Here is a 19,609-nt window from a genome sequence, read left to right on the forward strand (position 1 = left end):
CAAGAAAGAATCTAACTATCTGCCCTTGACATTCAGTGGCATTACCATCACTGAATCTTGCACCATTAACATCCTGATGATTAACATTGACCAGAAACATAACTGGACCAGCCATTAAATACTGGAGCTTCAAGAGAGGGTCAGAGGTTGGGAACTCTGTGGCGAGTAACTCACCTCCTGACTCTCCAAAGCCTGTCCACCAACATGAGTTAGGCATGTGATGGAATACTCTCCATTTCCCTGGATGAGTGCAGCTCCAACAACACTCAAGAAGCTTGACACTATCCATGATAAAGCTGCCTGCTTGATCGACACCCAGTCCACCAGCTTAAACACTCACTTCCTCCACCACCGATGCACAGTGGCAGCGGTGTGTACCATCTTCAAGGTGCAAAGCAGAAATTTGTCAAGGCTCATTCAATCTCCCAAAGCTGTGATTTCTACCCACTAGAAGGACAAGGGCAGGATATGGATGGGAACACCACCACCTGTCCTTTTGAAGCCACATATCATCCTGACTTTGAACTATATCAACATTCCTTCACTGTTGCTGTGTGAGAACCCTAGAACTTGCCTCCATAACAGCACTGTGGGTGCACCTACATCAGATGAACTGCCGCGGTCCCAGAAATGGCTTGCCACCAACCTCTCAAGGGCAATTAGGTTTGGATGACAAATGTTGGCCTAGCCCGTGACACACCTCATGGAAGAATGAGGGAAAAAAAACACCTCTCACGTTCTCAGGATGTCCCAAATGCTTTACCAACAATAAAATAATTTTTAAGTGTATTGACTGTTTTCATACAGGAAATATGGTAGTCAGTTTGTGCACAGTAAGGCCTCACAAACATCAGTGTGCTAATGACCAGATCACCTGTTTTAGTGTTGTTTGTTGAGGGAAAATTATTGACCAGCACACTGGGGTGAAATCTCCTGATCATCTTTGAAAAGTGTCAGGGAATCATTTATGTTATGTGGCAAACAGGGCCTCAGCCAAAAGATATTAAAAGTGTTGAGGATGGACCAGAGTTGGGAGTGAAGTACTTACAACATTTGGGTTGTAACTGAAACACTTTTGAACGATTTTCAAATGTAACGTGTTATTAATTTAATCAGGAATGGAGGAATATTCAATTGCCGGAGGAAAATTGGATAACACTGGACAAAAAGAATACTGTTTTGTTCCTATCTCTCAAATTTAACATTATGATATTCCCTCCTATGCACAGTTTGGACCAGGAAGGACATAATGCAGGAGAACTCACAGGTTTTTTTGCACAGCTTATCATGCCAGAAATATTGCATTTGTATGTGCTTTCTAATGTCGATGAGCTGTTTTATTTTACCCTGGTCGAGCAGAATTTGACAAGGATCTTAAGTGCTGCAACAGTCATTTAAAAGATTATATTTTCTTCTGCGTGCCAAAGGAAAGGTTTAAAGTTGTGCTGCTCCTGAATAGTGAGACAATTCTCGCTCCTTGATACCCAGTTTCATAGATTCTATCTTTGATATTATGTTGGATGAAGTAAGGCTGAAGAGCCCCTTCAGCATTCAAGGAGGTTAACTCTAAAAGTGAACAGCCACAGCCCCTGGCAGGGTGAATGGCATCAACACTTAATGTTATGATATGGCCAGGCTGACCAAATCCCAGAGGGAAACTTGGCTATGCTATCACAACGATTTTGCAACTTGTATTTTTTCGAGAAGGGTTGTGCATTCAAGTCAGAAGTCATGAGTCCACAACCACCTTTTTAAAATTAAATTAGAACATTTATTAACAAAAGAAAAACATAAATGCACAAGATTTTTGTTACACAGTTACTTAGTTTTATAACAGTTCTCAAAACTTCTACTTAACTAGATTCCCAACTATACACCCTTTCAGGCAGCAGTCCAAATTAGATTCTTAATCAATAAAACATCCAGCAAAATTACCACAAGCACCCACTGTTGGTGTAAGGGAGATATTTCACAGCTTTTTCCCTCTCACTTGATAATGAAACTCCAAAGGCTTTGAACAAGTCTTGGTTACTGGAACAGCGAACTTCTCCAGGGTGACTAGAGGCTTTTTCCAGAAGTCTGTTTCACACACTTGATCTTTCAAGATCTCACACGGCAACACCCCATACAACTTTCCATCCTTCTTTAAATATATTTCCCCCTTTTCGATCTGTAAATCCCATTGTTACCATCTGTCTTTGGAATTTGCTTTTCTTAGAATATAAAAATATTTTATATTGTCATTCTGGCCAGCACTTTCATGAAAAATAAACATAATAACTTTGCCTTATTTATCTTACCAGTTGACAACATCTTACTGTGCTCCTTTGAAAAGCCAGCAACCTCTCCCCTTATCTGAAAACGCAAATTCCATTTTATTTAGCTTATCCATTAGCATTTCAAATATCTATTTTTTACACTTATCCCCTTTGATGATTCAAACCTTGCAGTCTAATGGTCTGCAGTTTATTTAAATTATTCACACATACACACAAACATAAGCTTGCTTTAAAGTATCCCACAGTAATATCAAGAAAAATATGACAGTTCCTTTACAGTAACAAAAATTCTGTCTTTAATTGGGAAAGAAGAAATCTATGAGTGTAGTGTTATGTTCTAGGTTCTTGTATCAAAAAAACTGCTCTATATGCACATGCCACAAAGTTCAGAGAAAACTGCCTGCCAACATAACTAGTAGCACAGCACAAACTATCACTGCATCATTTGCTGCACTGTTGCAAACAGCAGCTATTTTGGATACGGATAGTGGACTTAGAGTTAACACTTGGTGAATCTCAGTTCATGTGTAAGGACCAGGAAGTGGTGGTTGTATTGGGGGAGCAGCAACCTGATGGCCAGAGAGCTAGTTTGCTCCGTCCTGCTGCATCACCAAGATCTTTGGCTCCCTCTGAGCCTGCTTATCAGAATATTCTACCATGTCTGGCTAGTGAGGGTAGAGGAATTCCCCAGCTGCAGCACTATCAGAAGGCTTCTCTGGACTGCAGACCATTGTAATGACAACTCGATGGACAACTATTGTGAAACCCCAATGACTGGGTTCTAAATAGAGTGGGAATACCTCTAATGAATGCTTGTGCAATTGCCTTAGAGGCTTTGGACTTGAATCAAAAGAGGCTGTTTTGACTAGCTTCAACAAATTTGGGGATGGATAAAAAGAACTTGAAGCAGTGATTCATAGGCCCTGTTGCTGTTCAAAGGTAGACATGCTGAAGGATTGCCAAGAAGCCGGGGCATAGGTAGAAAAAGTACCCATGCCCCTCCTATTTGAAAAAGCTCCTCATCCTTCTTATCATAATGAACCTCTTTTTGTACCTGTCACGGCTTTTTTGCATCCTTTCTAAACTAAGCATCCGAACTTGTATACATTCTAACTGGAACCTCATGAATAATTTGTATTAATTTTGCATTATCCTGTTGTGCTTCAACATGTTGAAAAGCTACATGGGAACGCAACGGCAAAGATACTACAATTATCTGCCTCTGAAATCCGTGTATGTTGATGACCTCCCCTCTCAGACTTAAAGCATTGTTGATTTAAACTCCATTGTGGGATAATCTAGACTGACGTTTTGGTGTAGTACTGAGGGAGTGCTGCACTATTGGAGGTGAGACTGACCAGCCTTTGTGTTGGTGGCTCTCAATGAGCGTGAAAATATTGTGCAATAATTGAAGTAGAGCAGGTAGTTTTAGCAGTCATGACAAACATTACTCTATGCACCAAAATAAAAATCAAATTAACTGGTCATTCATCTCGTTTTGTTTTGTGCAAAATTGCTGCTGCATTTGTCTACAACAACAACAATCATTGCACTTCAAAAAGCCATTGCATATACTTTTTTCTTTGTGTTTCTGTCTGCCTGTCTCTGACTCACACTCTTTTTCCACCCTCCCACACCCACCCACTCTTTTTCAGTCCCTCTCCACCACTCAGGCTGTTTAGGTAATTTCGAATAAAAAAAAATGTCAGAAATGGGAGCTCATTTTTTTTTAAAAGGAAAAGTCAGGATGAGCAGGTAGTTTGCTTTATTAATTACTAGAAAGCAAGTTGTACAACATTTTTGTAGTTATGTCCCGAGCTTGCTCAGAATTGCTGGCCCTTGGTGACCATGATAGACTGTGGTCAAGTCTCAAACTCTTGTTTCTACCACTTTGTGATACTGCACAACAATGATTGCACATCCTTTATTCACCCAAGTGTATAATGTGAAAAACAAATTCATTTCTAACATTATCTATCTTCCTGTGGCAGGATGGAAAGGTGCATGAAGATGACATTAGAGAAGATGCTACAACTGCGTCTGACCGAAAAGAGATTCTTCAAAATGAGACAAAGTTGGTATCAAGAACTGTTGAAATATTAAGAGCAATGCAGTCAAAAATCCAATTAAAACTAATTTGGTATTTATTTATTTTCTTTTCCCTGCTAATTTTATCTCCCTCATTTCCTCTCTCCTAAGGGTACTGATTTTAGCTGCCTTATTCATCTCTATCTTTTTCTGTAAGCTTGCACAGGTAATATATGACACTAACTTGAGCAGAGTGAGTGTTACAGCCAAGTTTGATCCTGTCTTTATATGACATCCAGCTGTACGCTTTTAGCACAGGCTGCTAGACGACATTTAGAAGCAGGCACTACAGATTAATTTTCCTTCCTAACATAGGAAAGCTGAGTCTAATTGTAGCACTGCATCGTTGCTCCTGCTAAGATAAGTCAACTCAGAACTAACCGGGGTTGAATCTGGCAGTATCTGGCATGGAACTTGTGGAGTCTCCATTGCCTCTAAGTGTTCACAAATAATACTTACGAAACGGAGGAGATGGCAGAGCCGGAAATGGATCCTTCTGATCTACAGAATGTCTGTTGCATGTGTGATATCAGTGTCCCACATAGAGGGAACAGCTATCATTAGATGTGGAGAGATGCCCAATGGCTAATGCCTATACTGGTGAACTGTAATACAGCCTTTGAAAGTTGAGCTTTTATTGCGAAATGGGCTGTCTCCAGTAACTTTAAATTGACTTTAAATTGAAGTTTATCATTGCCAAATAGCAGTTCAATTTGCTAATTCTTTAAACTAGCCTGTTTTACTAATCTGAATACCCTTTGCCTGTTGCTACTTTGATCACTCAAAATGTTTATTAGTTAAAGTTCTGCTCTTCGTTTTGGTAACATCTGCACAGATGTTTACATGGTAATGCAAGTTTAGTACAGTAATTGTAAACCAGCTATGGAATAGCTGAATGCTGTTGTGGTTAGATTGTCATTCATAATCTCTTTCCCTGCAGGAGATTGTGATTTCCTGTAATCTGACATCATTCCAGGTTTGCTGTTTCTCTGACAGTGCCAATGCAGGTTGCACAAGAATAGAAACAATCCTGTGAGCATTGCAATTATCACAGTGACTCACTCTAAGTTTCCTCATTTCTTTTGTTCAAATAAAAGGTTAATTGAACCAATAAAAATCCTTTTAGTCCTTTAGCTTATTGTCCACCCATAAAATTCATGTCAAAGAGTAATTTGCTTTTGTTAGTGTTGGTTGAGGAAGACATAATGCAAGTTGAAGACCTGGGGCCTAGTGGCACATCAGAAACCCATTTCTTCCATTGTTGTCTGTCCAAAGCAGTTGGAATATCATCTAGCCTTACATCCAGCAGATTATAGTTTTCCACAGTTGCAGTTATTTATATTTGTAAGTCAAGAACAGACTTAGTTTGACATAGGCAGGCTGTTAGCCTCACTTACAAACTCCTACAGGTTTTACTGTTCAGGTGCACTGCCTTTAGCCTGGGGCCTTAGGGCCATCCAAGCCGGATAGGTTGAGAGCTGTCAGCAGTTATGTACATGCCAGCATGATACTCTGGGTTCTCGGAAAATGCAAGACTTCCATCAGGTCAAATTGCAGGCCCTAGGGAAGGAAAGAATAGTCACCATCTGCAGTTATACCCTGTTTACCAAATGCAGCGCATTAATTTACTTAAAATGAGTAGTGGTCTTATTACCGACCCCTGGGGAACACTAACGTATACTCCTCTGCCCTGAGAGACAACTATTTGACTCTACCCTCTGCTTTCTATACCTTAGTCAATTTTCTGTCCATGCTGCTACTGTTTCTTTAATTCCATGGATTTTGATTTTGTTAACAAATCCATTATGTGGTACTTTAACAAACACCTTTGAAAGTGTAAATATGTAGCCTCAACCATATTGCCCTCGGCAATCCTCTCCACTACTTCACCAAAGAACTGAATCAAGTGAGTCAAAACAGAATTTGCCTTTAACAAATCAGTGGGCTTCATTTATTAGCCCATATTTTTCCAAATGCTAATTCATTTTTTCCCAAATTATTGCCTCTAAAAATTTCCCCACATTAGGCCTGTAGTTGCCAGGTTTATCTCTTTCCCCTTTTTAAACAGGGCTGTAACATTTGTAATGCTCCAGTCCTCTGGCACTAACCCCAATGTTGATGCAGGTGATAAAGTGCATTTTGTTGTTAATTTCCCTCTTTTGCAATTGTTGACCTTTTGTTAGACTGCCTTTGGAGTAAAATTATTGCTCACATTGCTGGCAGGTGACCAATTTTTAAAAACCACAAAAAAACCCAGTATTTTTTAATGTCTGCATCTACAAGTCGTTTATTTTGCTGTTAAAATATGATCCCTCAACAGAGCAGCTTAAAGTTGTGTAGATTGCTTCTCCAACCGTGAAAAGTATTAACAACAGTCGCCTCCAGGAGTGATTTTCTTCACCTCTGAACAAGTGTTGGCAATCTGACTTTTTAAATTCTGTCTAAATTTTGAAGGTGACAGTGCCTTGCCACATGTTGTTAATAATATACATGGAATGACCCTGCGATTATAGATGCTGATAAAACTTCATGACCTTTAAATATAGGCCCTGATAGTCTCTGATGCTGTTTGTGTTTTTGGTTGGCCTCTGGAATATGATAATATTTCCAGTGGACCAGTTAAATAAGTTTCAGAGTTGATGGAGTAGAGATTAGCTTTAAATCTTTGGCTGCTACACAGTGTTAATAATTTTGCTTGTGTTTTGCTGATTTTTTTTCTACCATTTCCGTTGTCTGAAAATACAGTACATGCAGACATTTCTTGGATAACTGCTTTGTTTCCTGTTGAAATTGGGGCAGGAGGAGAGAAAAATTAAGGAAATAGATCCTTGTAAACTGAAGCATGCAGGTTGCATGTTAATGACATCTGTGTCCTAGGCAGTGGAAGTTGGTACAAGAATGGTCGTCTTCATTAAATACGTAGCTATGCCCCATTCACTGAGCCTTTCAATTCAAATTCAATCCAGTTGAGAAAAGATGCAGATCTGGCCCCTTCATAACAAGATGCAAATTAAATCAGTTCATTCACACTGACTCTGAAAACTGCTACCTTGGCAGAGCAGCTGTTTTTTCTGTTTACATTTCTCCTTGTATGACTCAGAATTCTACTGAGTAAACTGATAACTCAAAAGTAGCAGATCTGTTCTGCTATACGTGCAGCTCGTTTGCACAGGAGGCATTTTCATGACAGTTGTATTGTGCATCTGTCTCAGCAGATTTGGGGGCTGCCAAGCCAACTGAGGAAATTCAGAACCTGGAGGAATGGGTGCCTAGTAACAACTGTTGCAGAAACCTCAGTGACCTATGCATGTGTTTGGCATAACAGTCTAGAATGTTTTGCACGCTGTGCATGTGTAAGTGGTTAATCTGAATTCTGTTCACTCCCATGTAAACATTTGCCCATTGCAGTAACCTTGTAAATAGCTGAAACCTGTAAGCAGTCTTCAGTTCCTTGGATCATATTAATCTGGAAAGCTCATTCTGTTTAGTGGAAGCTAAAAAAAAAATTATCCTTCTTATATAAAGCTATACAGTGAGATGAAAGGTTCAGATTATTCTGTTTTTCCAAAAAAGATATCACGTTAAGTTGGGTAGAAATATGATAAGCCCCAATTTTAACTCTGGCCCCTGTTCTCTTGCCTTTTGGGGTGAGTGGTCAGGTAAGTGCATCGGAGCAGGATGAATGCGATTGCGGTCGAGGGAGGAGTTGGGGAATTCTGGGGCTACGTAGGCCTGCCCCTCCTGACCCACAAGGAAGCCATCAAAAATTAAGTACCCCCTTTGATTCTCAAAAGGGCTGTTGGAATGTTGACCTTTATCTTAATAGAATTGGAATTCAAAAGTGTTGCCTCAGCTGTACAGAGCCATGGTCAGAACCCATCTGGAGTGCTGTTTTGAGAGCTGATAAAGGTACTTAATATGGTAAATATGGAGAAGCTATTTCTGCTGTTGGGGAAATCCAGAACAAAAGAACATGATCTAAAATTGGAGATAGATCATCTAAGCTGGAATAAAATCAAGGAGCAATCTTTCTCACAAAGGGCCATGGACGTCTGGAACTTGCTACATGACCTTCCCAATAGCCTGTGGTGGCTGGGCGTTGAAATTTCCAGCACTGAAATTTTCGCACACCAACTGAAACCCAGGAGTGAAAATAGCAGCTGACGTGTAAGCGATACCAAGCTAGGTCGGGTAGCGGAGAGCAGAAGGCTGCCTCTATTATCGTACACATATGGCATTTATTGTCAGGCACGGGGGGGTTAAATCATCCCTATATTTTTGGTTTTCATTTTGTTGCAATTTGAGCTTATCAATCAACATTTCAATTGTCTTAGATGCTGAAGGCAGTCAAACTGTTGTTTCTTAAGCTGCCAGAAAATTGCTCTCTTCCTTCTGTTATTATGTAAAGGAATTTAACATTTTGCCATTTTCTGCACCAGTGTTGAGCATTCTGTCCACCATCTACAAGGCACAAGTCAGGAGTGCGATGGAATACTCTACACTTCCGTGGATGAGTGCAGCTCCCACAACACTCAAGAAGCTTGACACCACCCAGGACAAAGCCCGCTTGATTGGCACCACATTCACAAACATTCACCCCATCCACTGCCGACACACAGTAGCAGCAGTGTGTACCATCTACAAAATGCACTGCAGAAATTTACCAAGGCTCCTTCGACAGCACCTTCCAAATTCACAACCACTACCATCTAGAAGGGCAAGGGCAGCAGATAGATGGGAACACCACCACCTGGAAGTTCCCCTCCAAGTCACTCACCATCCTGACTTGGAAATATATGCTGTTCCTTCACTGTCACTGGGTCAAAGTCCTGGAACTCCCTTCCTAACAGCACTGTGGGTGTACCTACACCACATAGACAGCAACGGTTCAAGAAGGCAGCTCACCACCACCTTCTCTAGGGCAACTAGGGATGGGCAATAAATGCTGACCCAGTCAGCGAAGCCCACATCCCATGAATGAATAATTAAAAAATTCTTTGGCTGATGCATCGTATTGCTCCCTTTACTGTGTCTCAACAATATGCTTTAACCAGCCCCCACCCCTGACCTCTGAAAAGCCCCTTTTGCTACATCAGTGTGAAATTTGCCATCTCCTACACCAGCTAATAAATGGGATCTCTAAAGCTATTAATTTCATGGTAATCCATGCCAAATAGGGGGAAATTTTGTGGTAAGAACCAACAACCCACAAAAACCTTGACTGAAGGGACTAAAATTCCATCAGTTGAGATGAACAGCACTGCTCTGTGCATCCTCTGATTATAAAAATTCCCTCCTCTGGTTTACCCACTCCCCACACCGCACCTTTTCAGAAAGTTGGATCTCATGTGAAGTCCTTTCGTGGGTAGAGGCAACCCTCTTGTACAGGCCCCACATACTTGTTCTTTGGAAGTGATGTTGGTTGGTAGTTTTGGTGCATTCATCAGTTACTTAGCCATCAAAGGTGAGCCCAATGCTTGCCCCACATATAATATTTATTCAGGACAGTTTGGCAGTGACCAGAGATTTTCTTTCCTGCCCCCCTTGCTAGCTTAGTGACCCCAAGACAAATTATGACACTCATGCAAATTCAACACTGCCTAGGGATTGAATCTCACTGGGCCTTTTAGACTTGGTGCTGCACGAGCCTGTGCATTCCTCACACAAGCAGTGTTCTAACCCACTACTTTGCAAAATGGAAGCAGAAGCAAATATAGCAACATTAGCATGATTTGTCTCTGGGTTCCCATTTAAACAAGAATATTTTGATTTGACAGTGATGTAAAGAAGATACTTAGGTGGAAATGCTGACTGAGTTGTTGTAGTGTCTCCCAGAAAAAAAATGACAATGTTTTTAACCAACCATTTCATAGGAAAACACAGTGGGCAGAATTTTGCCATCGGTGAGCAGGGGCGGGGCCCACTCGCAGACACGTAAAATGACGCGGGATGACGTCGGGTGGAACCTCCGACGTCATCCCACCCCATTTAAATTTTCAAGAAGGTGGGGGCGCAGCAAAATTAGCTGCGGGCCTGTCGACCTGTCAATAGCCAATTGATGCCATTGACAGGATCATTTAAACAATTAAAGGACCTGACCATCCAACCTTAAGGTTGGTGGGCAGGCCAGGAGCCCCAGCAGGCTTCTGAAAAAACATGAAACCTCATCCACCGGCGGGATGAGATTTCATGCAGGGCATTAAAAAGTTTAATAAAGTTATAGTGTAAATTATGAACATATCCCACCTCGTGACATTGTAACATGACGGGGACATGTTAGTTATTTTTTTCTTTTCTATTTTTAATCTTTTTCAATGTGCAAGTGATCTCCCTGAGGCAGCACTTAGCCTCAGGCAGATGTGCACTCTTTTCATGCACATACGCGAAAGAGCGCACTCTCGCTTTTGGGCAATCCTGCCGCCCCCCCCACTGCCTGCACAGGAAGCGCATAAAATGGTGGCGGGGCCCGCTTCTCCAGCGGTGATTGGCTCCCCACCCGCCAGAGATTGAGTTGGGTCTGCCCGCCCAACAGGCAGAAAATTCTGCCCAATGAGGTGTGTTTTTTCTTTTCTAATCAACCACTTATTTGTACAAGAACCTTAAATTTTTACTGTGCTTTTTTTAAGTTAAACCAGTGTGGTCACTCAAATGCACTTTCATGCTTGAAACCTTTAAAATTATTAGTCAATTAAATTGAAAAAGATTAAAAGCACCAATTAGGTATATTGCACTTGAGATGCGCAGGGTGTATGAGTGGAGTACGTGACTTATGTTTTTAATTAATGTCTTAATTTGTATGTTTTAATATTACTCATGAAGAGCAGATCAGTGATTTATTTGATTTCATTTGACAGGAAAAGAACCCATAAAGATTGAGATAAAGGAGATGAAGTGTTAGGTATATTATTAGAGGAAGGTATGCCATGGACTATCAAATATTGAAAATGAAGTGGAAGGACAAATATGTCCGTAAATCTGTGGACAGGCTTTAGTGGTTAAGAGAAAAGTTACTCGCTGCAGAATTCCTAGCCCCGACCAGCCCTTGTAGCCACTGTATTTTTATGGATGGTCAAGTTCACACTCTAGTTAACAGTGGCACCCGTCATGTTGATGGGAGAGTCAACAATGGTTATTCCATTGAATGTCAAGGGAAGGTGGTTAAATTCTTTCCTAATGGAAAGAATTGCCTGACACTTACATGGTGCGAATGATATTTGCCACATATCAACCCAAGCCTGAATGTTGTCCAGGTCTTGTTGCATACATCTATGGTCTATAGACCAGTTAATTTAATGGCAATGATTGAAACAATATTAGGATCTGCTCAAAGAGGAGGTAACAAATGAAGTAGAAATCTATATAGTGAAAAATAGCATGGATATCTAAAAGGATTAACCAATCTATTGAATTCTTTGAAGAATTAGCAAAAAGAGTAGACAAGGGTGGAGTGGCAGATGTGGCACATTTGATATTGAGAATGCTGGTGATAAGGTGCCACATAAAGGCCAAGGGCAGCAGACGCATGGGAACACCACCACCTGGAAGTTTCCCTCCAAGCCACACACCATCCTGACCTGGAAATACAGCATCATTTCTTCACTGTCGTCGGGTCAAAATCCTGGAATTCCCTCCCTAACAGCATTGTGGGTGTACCTACACCACATGGACTGCAGTGGTTCAAGAAGACAGCTCACTACCACCTTCTCAATGGCAATTTGGGATGGGCAATAAATACTGGCCGAGCCAGCAATGCCCACATCCCATGAATGAATTAAAAAAATAAAAAGGTTTGCATTTATATAGCAACTTTCACAACTGCTGGACATCCTAAAAGGCTTTACTTCTGAAGTGTAGTCAATGGTGTGGTGTAGAAAAGGCGGCAGCTAATTTGCACACAGCAAGCTCCCACTAATAGCAATGTAATTATGACCAGATGACCTGTTTCTGGTGATGTTGATTGAGGGATAAATGTTGGCCAGGACACCGGTATAACCACTTGTCCTTCTTCAAAATAGTGTTGTGGAGCTTTTTACATCCATGAGAGAGTAACAGGGCCACTGTTTAATATCTCATCGAAAGACAGCACCTGTGTCAGTGCAGCACTCCCTCAGTATTGCATTGGAATGTCAGCTTGGATTGTTATTCTCATGAACTGGAATGGGACTCGAACCTTCTGACTCAGGAGAAAATGCTACCCACTGAGGCATAGCTGACACACAAACAAAGGTCAGGGCATGTGGAGTGAGCCGCCAGTGACAGAATAGATTGAAAAATGGCTAGAAAACCGAAAATAAAATGTCAGATTTCAGGAAAGTTTCTCAGACTGTCAGAAATTGTGAAGTGGTGTTCCCCAGGACGACAGTTTTTTTTTTCAGTGTGTGCAAAAGTGCATCCATTTCTCAAGTCCACATCAATCTGTTGAAATATGCAGATGTTACCAAATATGCGTGATTGGGGGTGGGGAGTAAGTATAGCTCATGTTTTGAAGGACTGAACCAAAATACAAAAAGATATGAATAGTCTTGCTTAGTGTGTGTATCAATGACCAATTAAGTTAAACGTAAGTGAAGATCAGGTAGTTCATTTTTGGAGGAGGAATAAGGAGATCACTTGGAATCATAGACTATTATTAGCACAAAAGAAGGCCACTGAGCCCATTGAGTGTACTTCTTTTGAAGGACAATCAAGATATTCCAATACACCCTCTCTTTCCCATATCCCTGCAATCTTTCCTCCAAGGAGTTATAGAACTTCCTTTTATAATCGATTATTGAATCTGTATCATCACCCTACCAGGCAGTGTGTTCCAAATCCTAATCACTTGAAGCAGAAAACATTTTCCTCTTGTTGCCTCTGATTCTTTTGCAATCATCTTAAATCTATGTCCTCTTATTATTGACCCGTTAGGTGTTTAGAAACAGCAGTTTTTAAAATTTATTCTTTCACAGGATATGGATGTTGCTGACAAAGCCAGTATTTGTTGCCCGTCCCAAGTTGCCCTTGAACTGAGTGGCTTGCTAGCCCATTTCAGAGGGCATTTAAGAGTCAACCACATTGCTGTGCACCTGGAGTCAAATGTAGGCCAGACCAGGTAAGGATGGCAGATTTCCTTCCCTAAAAGACATTAATGAACTAGATGGCTCTTTACAACAATGGATGATAGCTGTCATGGTCGCCATTAGTGAGATTATCTTTCAGACCAAAGGAGAGATGGTGGTGTATTGCCATTGTCACTGCATAGTGACCCAGACACCCAGGGTAATGTTCTGGGGACCTGGGTTTGAATCCCACCATTAAATCAGTCAAAAGTACAGAATTAAAAGTCTAATGATGACCATGAAACCGTTGTCTTAAAAATCCATCTGGTTCACTAATGTCCTTTTAAGGAGGGAAATTTATCATCCTTACCTGCTTAAAATCAGTCAATAAAGAAGGAAACCAGACACACCACCAGCATTGACCTAGGCACCAGAAATGACAACAGCAAACTCAGCCCTATCAACCCTGCAAAGTCCTCCTTACTAATGTCTGGCGGCTTGTGTCAAAATTGGGAGAGCTGTCTCACAGACTAGTCAAGCAACAGCCTGACATAGTCATAGTCATGGAATCGTACCTTAAAAATAATGTCCTAGACACCACCATCATGATCCCTGGGTATGCCCTGTCCCAGCAGACTGAACCATCAGAGGTGGTGGGACAGTGGTATACGATGGGGAGGGTGTTGTCCTGGGAGTCCTCAAATTCAACTCCGACCCCATGAAGTCTCATGGCATCAAGTCAAACATGGGCACGCATACCTCCTGCTGATTGCCATTTTCTGTGTCCCCTCAGGGATGGGCAATAAATGCTGGCCCAGCCAGCAAAGCCCACGTCCCATTAATGAATTTTTAAAAAAGCTGATGAATCAGTATCCCTCCATGTTGAATGCCACTTGGAGGAAGCACTGAAGGTAGCAAGGGTGCACAATGTCCTCTGGATGGGGGACTTGTCCATCACTAAGAGTGGCTCGGTAGCGCCACTACTGACTGAGCTGGCTGAGTCCAAAAGGGCATAGCTGCTAGACTGGGTCTGTGGCAGATGGTGAGTGAACCAACAAGAGGGAAAAACATACTTCAACTCACCAACTCCATCACCAACTTGCCTGCTGCAGATGCATCTATCCATGGCAGTATCAGTAGGAGTGACCAAGGCACAGTCATGGAGACAAAGTCCTGTCTTCACATTGAGGATACCCTCCATCGTGTCGTGTGGCACTGTGCTAAGTGGGATATATTTTGAGTAAATCTAGCAACTCAAGACTGGGCAACCATGAGGTGCTGTGGGCGATCAGCAGCAGCAGAATTATACTAAAGCACAATCTGTAACCTCATGGCATAGCCTATCCCCTACTCTATCATTACCACAAAGCCTGGGGATCAATCCTGGTTCAATGGAGAGTGCATACCTGAAAAATGAGGTATCAACCTGGTGAAGCTACAACACAGGACTACTTGCATGCTAAACAGCATAAACAGCAAGCCTTAGACAGAGCTAAGCGATCCCACAACCAACAGATCAAATCTAAGCTCTGCAGTCCTGCCACACAGTCATGAATGGTGGTGGACAAATAAATAACTCACTGGAGGAGGAGGAGGCTCCACAAATATCCCCATCCTCAATGATGGAGGATCCCAGCACAACAGTGCAAAAGATCAGGCTGAAGCATTTTCAACCATCTTCAGCCAGAACTGCCAAGTGGATGATCTACTTCCGCCTACTCTGGTGGTCCCCAGAATGCCAGTCTTCAGCCAATTTGATTTACTCGACTTGATACCAAGAAACAGCTAAAGGCACTGGATACAGCAAAGGCTATGGGCCCTGACAATGTTCCAGCGAAAGCACTGAAGACTTGTGCTCCAGAGCTTGCCACACCCCTAGCCAAGCTGCTTCAGTGCAGCTATAACACTGGCAATGTGGAAAATTGCCCAGGTATGTCTTGTACGCAAGAAGCAGGACAAATCCAACCTGGGCAATTACCACCCCATCAGTTCGCTCAGTAAAGTGATAGAAAGTGTCATCAACAATGCTCTCAAGCGGCACTTGCTTAGCAATAACCTGCTCACTGATCCTCAGTTCGGGTTCTGTCAGGGTCAGCTCAGATTCTGACCTCGTTACAAACTTTGTTCAAACATGGAGCTGAACTCCTGAGGTGAGAGTGACTGTCCTGATATCAAGGCAGTATTTAACCAAGTGTATTTGATCAAAGTGCTTTCGCAAAACTGGAGCCAATGCGAATTGGGGGAAAACTCTCTGCTGGTTGGAGTCATACCTAGCACAAAGGAAGATGGTTGTGGTTGTTCGAGTTCAATCATTTCAGTTCCAGGACACCACTGTGAGAGTTCCTCAGGGTAGTGTCCTAGGCCCAACCATCTTCAGCTGCTTCACCAATGACCTTCCTTCCGTCATAAGGTCAGAAGTGGGGATGTTCGCTGATGATTGCACAATGTTCACCATTTGCGACTCCTCAGATACTGAAGCAGTCCGTGTCCAAATGCAGCAAGATCTGGACAATATCCAGTCTTGGGCTTACAAGTGGCAAGTAATATTCACACCACACAAGTGCCAGGCAATGTCCATCTCCAACAAGAGAAAATCTGACAATTGTCCCTTACTATTCAATGGCATTACCGTCCAAACCCACTAGCACTACCATCTAGAAGGACAAGGGCAGTAGGCACGTGGGAACACCAGCACCTGGATGTTCCCCTCCAAGCCACTCACCATCTTGATTTGGAAATATATCGCCATTTCTTCACTGTCAGATCAAAATCCTGGAACTCCCTCCCTAACAGTACTGTTGGTGTACCTACACCACATGAACTGCAGCAGTTCAAGATGGCAGCTCATCACCGCCTTCTCAAGGGCAGTTAGGGATGGGCAATAAATGCTGTCCTAGCCAGTGAGGTCCACGTCCTATGACTGGATTAAAAAAAAATCCACATTTATTATTTGAATTTAAATTCCACCAGTTGCCATGGTGGGATTAGAACCTGAGAATTAAGCTGGACCTCTGGTTTGCTAGGCTAGGGATGCTACCACTATGACACCATCTCCCCCTGCCTAGTTTCTTTACATTGTCTCTCAAACAATTCATGATTTTAAATAGCTCTGTCAAATCTGCTCTTAACCTTCTCTGCTTTAAGGAGAACAACCTGGCTCTTCTATTCATCATCCCTGTGATCATTCTGGTAAATCTCTTCTGTACCTTCCCTAAAGTCTTAACAGGTGGATGTTTGTGTTTAACCTTCCCCTCATCTGAAGTTGCTGCACTATTTGCCCAGCATTAATGATGAGCGCCATTAGTCTCACTATTATTTGGTCCATTATTTTAGCTGAACTATCTTATCCTAAAATACTAAATCAAGCTCCTTGGAACCTCATTATCTGCTTCTGATGGAGACTTGCTTTCCTGTAATAGATTCATGAAGTAGTTGTGGTTAGGTTTGTTTGTTCTATTGGATATAAAGAAAAGGCTAGAAAGGGCATCGATAAAGTCAACCAATCTTTTAAAAAAAAAAGAAAATATGGTGACATTACTCATCACAAGATAAATATTTAAAATGTTAAGACTGCATAGGTTTTTTCAGTTTTTGATAGAAACAGAACTGAGCTAAATTGTTCAAGGTATTAAAGCTTTCATGAGTTCTGAAACAGGTGCACAGATCACAATTCATGTTTGTAGAAATTAAATCAAGTGAAGCACATTTGCTATAGAAAGCATATTGTTTAGTTATTTTTCTGTGTTAGTCTAATATTAGCATCAGTATCTGACACAAAGTAAAAGACAGATGCTTTTGTGAACATTTGTGTCTTGATGACAAGGTTACAGCTGCTGCCACAGGAAGTTTCCACCCATGGACCAGAAGTGATGAACAATACCCTAAGGATTACAGACTAACCTTGATTGAATCCTGATTATTACTGGTGGCGACGTGTTCTAAATCTATTTGGTTTCACTCATAGACATCTAAAAATATCCCAAATTAAGGTGATAAAGTGATTATAAAATAGAATTCTGTATATTTGGTTTGAACTGCATTATCTAAGCCAAATGGCCTAAAAGCAAAGTCATATTCAACATTCTGGTTCAGAGTCTTGTTTCATTTTCAATATGATGCAAACAACAAGTATAAAAGTTGGAGGATATTACATCAGTTTTTTTTCCCCTCTAGATCTAGGTTAGGTGCAGGCGAATGTTACAGCATATTGCTTTTTTTCTGGAAGCAAGGTCACTTTTTATACTTGTAATGAATGGATTTGGCAACATTTATATAATTGCATTAGACACTGTTGGACATTGCATAATTGCTAGGACAAGTTTTGTACAATTTTTTTTCAGTTTCAAAATCTCTCTGCCCAGTTGCTTCTTGCAGCTTACTGTCAAACAGTTTCAATTAAGTTTTATATTAGTTAACGAAGTGTTGGTATTCATTTTTTACAATTTCTTAATTCTTAAATTATGTATTAAATCGTGCGTGAAATCTCTGTAGAATATTGTAGCATCAATTGGAGCAGTATCTTTTATGCTCCAACAATGCAGTTAGCAATCTCCACATAAAGTTGACTTAACGGTGAGAAATTGTGGTAGCAATAATAACTGCAAAAGTGAAAATTAAATGACAGAAAATAAAGCTGTGAATGAACTGTGACTGCACAAAAAAGGTTAAAGGAAAAGATAAAATTGAATTAATTTGTTCAGGTAGAACATGTCAAGGTTCCTTTGTTCAATCTGGAAAGAACTCAAGAGAAAATGGTATCTATATCAGAACCATTCTCTTTAAACATTGGTGAGCTGCTAGCCCAGCTTTTTCAAATGCTGTTCCCCAATTAATTTATGCTGTACCCTATTACCTCATACCGCTACCATTTGATTCCCACAAGAGTGCGTGCCTCTCTGCATATACTTTCAGATAGCTTCAGGTCTAAGGTTTGGCTGCACTATGATTGCCCTTCAAAAAGATGGTTTTGCAACTGGAAGACACAGAAGATGCTGTCACTCTCTCCTTTATGTGGCTGGATGCTCAATGTACAAACCTGCTTAAGAAACTCTGCAACTTTTTATGGCTGAGGCTGCAACACAAATATATTTTTCTAATATCATTCAGTTCCTTCACTGTTGAATCAGCCAAAAAAGTTCCATTTCACCTCGGTGTAATGTTTCTCTAGTTTCAACGATGTGCCATGTTCGCTCTGGTAATACTAAATAGTTCATCCTCCTTATGCAGTCATAAAAAGGGAATTGATTCCCTGGAATAAGCTTTGAGTGGCAGTGTATATCCTCGAACTGCTGAATAGTTTAAATGCATCAAGTTTTGTCTCCTCTGGTAAATAACATCACTGACGTCCTTTTCTTCAGCAACTTGACAAAACTATGAAGAATAATTCTTCTAACCACCAGAAGGAAATACTTTCTTAGTGATTCTCTTGCATCATTTGATACTTCGCTTTATTGGCCCAGGCCTAGAATAGAAGAGCAGGGAGGTTAAGCCAGAATTGTAGAAAGTGCTATGTAGGCCACAGCAAGAGTATTGCATCCAGTTCTAGTCACTCCATTGCAGGAATGGTGTGAGCGTACTACAGAGTGTACAGGGGAGATTTATGAGGTTGTTGGTCAGAATGGCGAATTTTAGCTTTGAAGAAAGATTGGATAAGCACATAAGCTGGTGTTATTTTCTTTGGAGCAGAGGAGGCTGTGGGGTGATTAAATATGAGATATGTAAAATTATTGAGGGGCCTAGATAAAGTGGGTCGGGAGGACCTATTTCCATTAACAAACACTCAATAGCCAGGGGATGTTGATTTCAAACAATTGATAGAAGGATTAGAGGGGAGTTGCAGAGTAATTTTATCATCCAGAGTGGGGTGGGGTCTGGAACTCACTGCCCTAAATGAATAGGTGCAGAAACCTTCAACGCATTTAAAAAAAAATGGATATGGATTTGAGGTGCCATAACCTACAGGACTACGTACCAAGAGGTGGAATTAGATTGAATGGCTCCTTTTTGACAGACATGATGGATTGAATGGCTTCTTTCTATGTTTCTGTTTAATTGAATGGAGCAATAGGCCCAAGGGGTGAAATGGCCCACTCTTGTTCCCTGTTTTCCTCAACTACTTGTGGTGGCAAGTTCTTTCTTCTAACTACCCTCTTGGCTAAGTAGTTTTCCCTAAATCCCAAATGGATTTATTAGTGACTGTCTTGA

The 19,609-nt window shown here is 41.2% G+C and overlaps 1 protein-coding gene across 6 annotated transcripts in view; it reads left to right on the plus strand.

Annotated features, from left to right (window-relative positions):
- The window catches only part of znf438 (zinc finger protein 438), a 220,377-nt gene that overhangs the window by 133,058 nt on the left and 67,710 nt on the right, over nt 1–19,609 (plus strand). For all 6 annotated transcript variants that reach the window (XM_041183616.1, XM_041183617.1, XM_041183618.1 and 3 more), the window contains one exon: nt 4,271–4,353. In XM_041183616.1, the coding sequence (XP_041039550.1) occupies nt 4,271–4,353 (83 nt within the window). The remainder of the gene's footprint in view (nt 1–4,270; nt 4,354–19,609) is intronic.

This window comes from Carcharodon carcharias, chromosome 3, assembly GCF_017639515.1.
Source record: "Carcharodon carcharias isolate sCarCar2 chromosome 3, sCarCar2.pri, whole genome shotgun sequence".
Classification (NCBI taxonomy): domain Eukaryota; kingdom Metazoa; phylum Chordata; class Chondrichthyes; order Lamniformes; family Lamnidae; genus Carcharodon; species Carcharodon carcharias.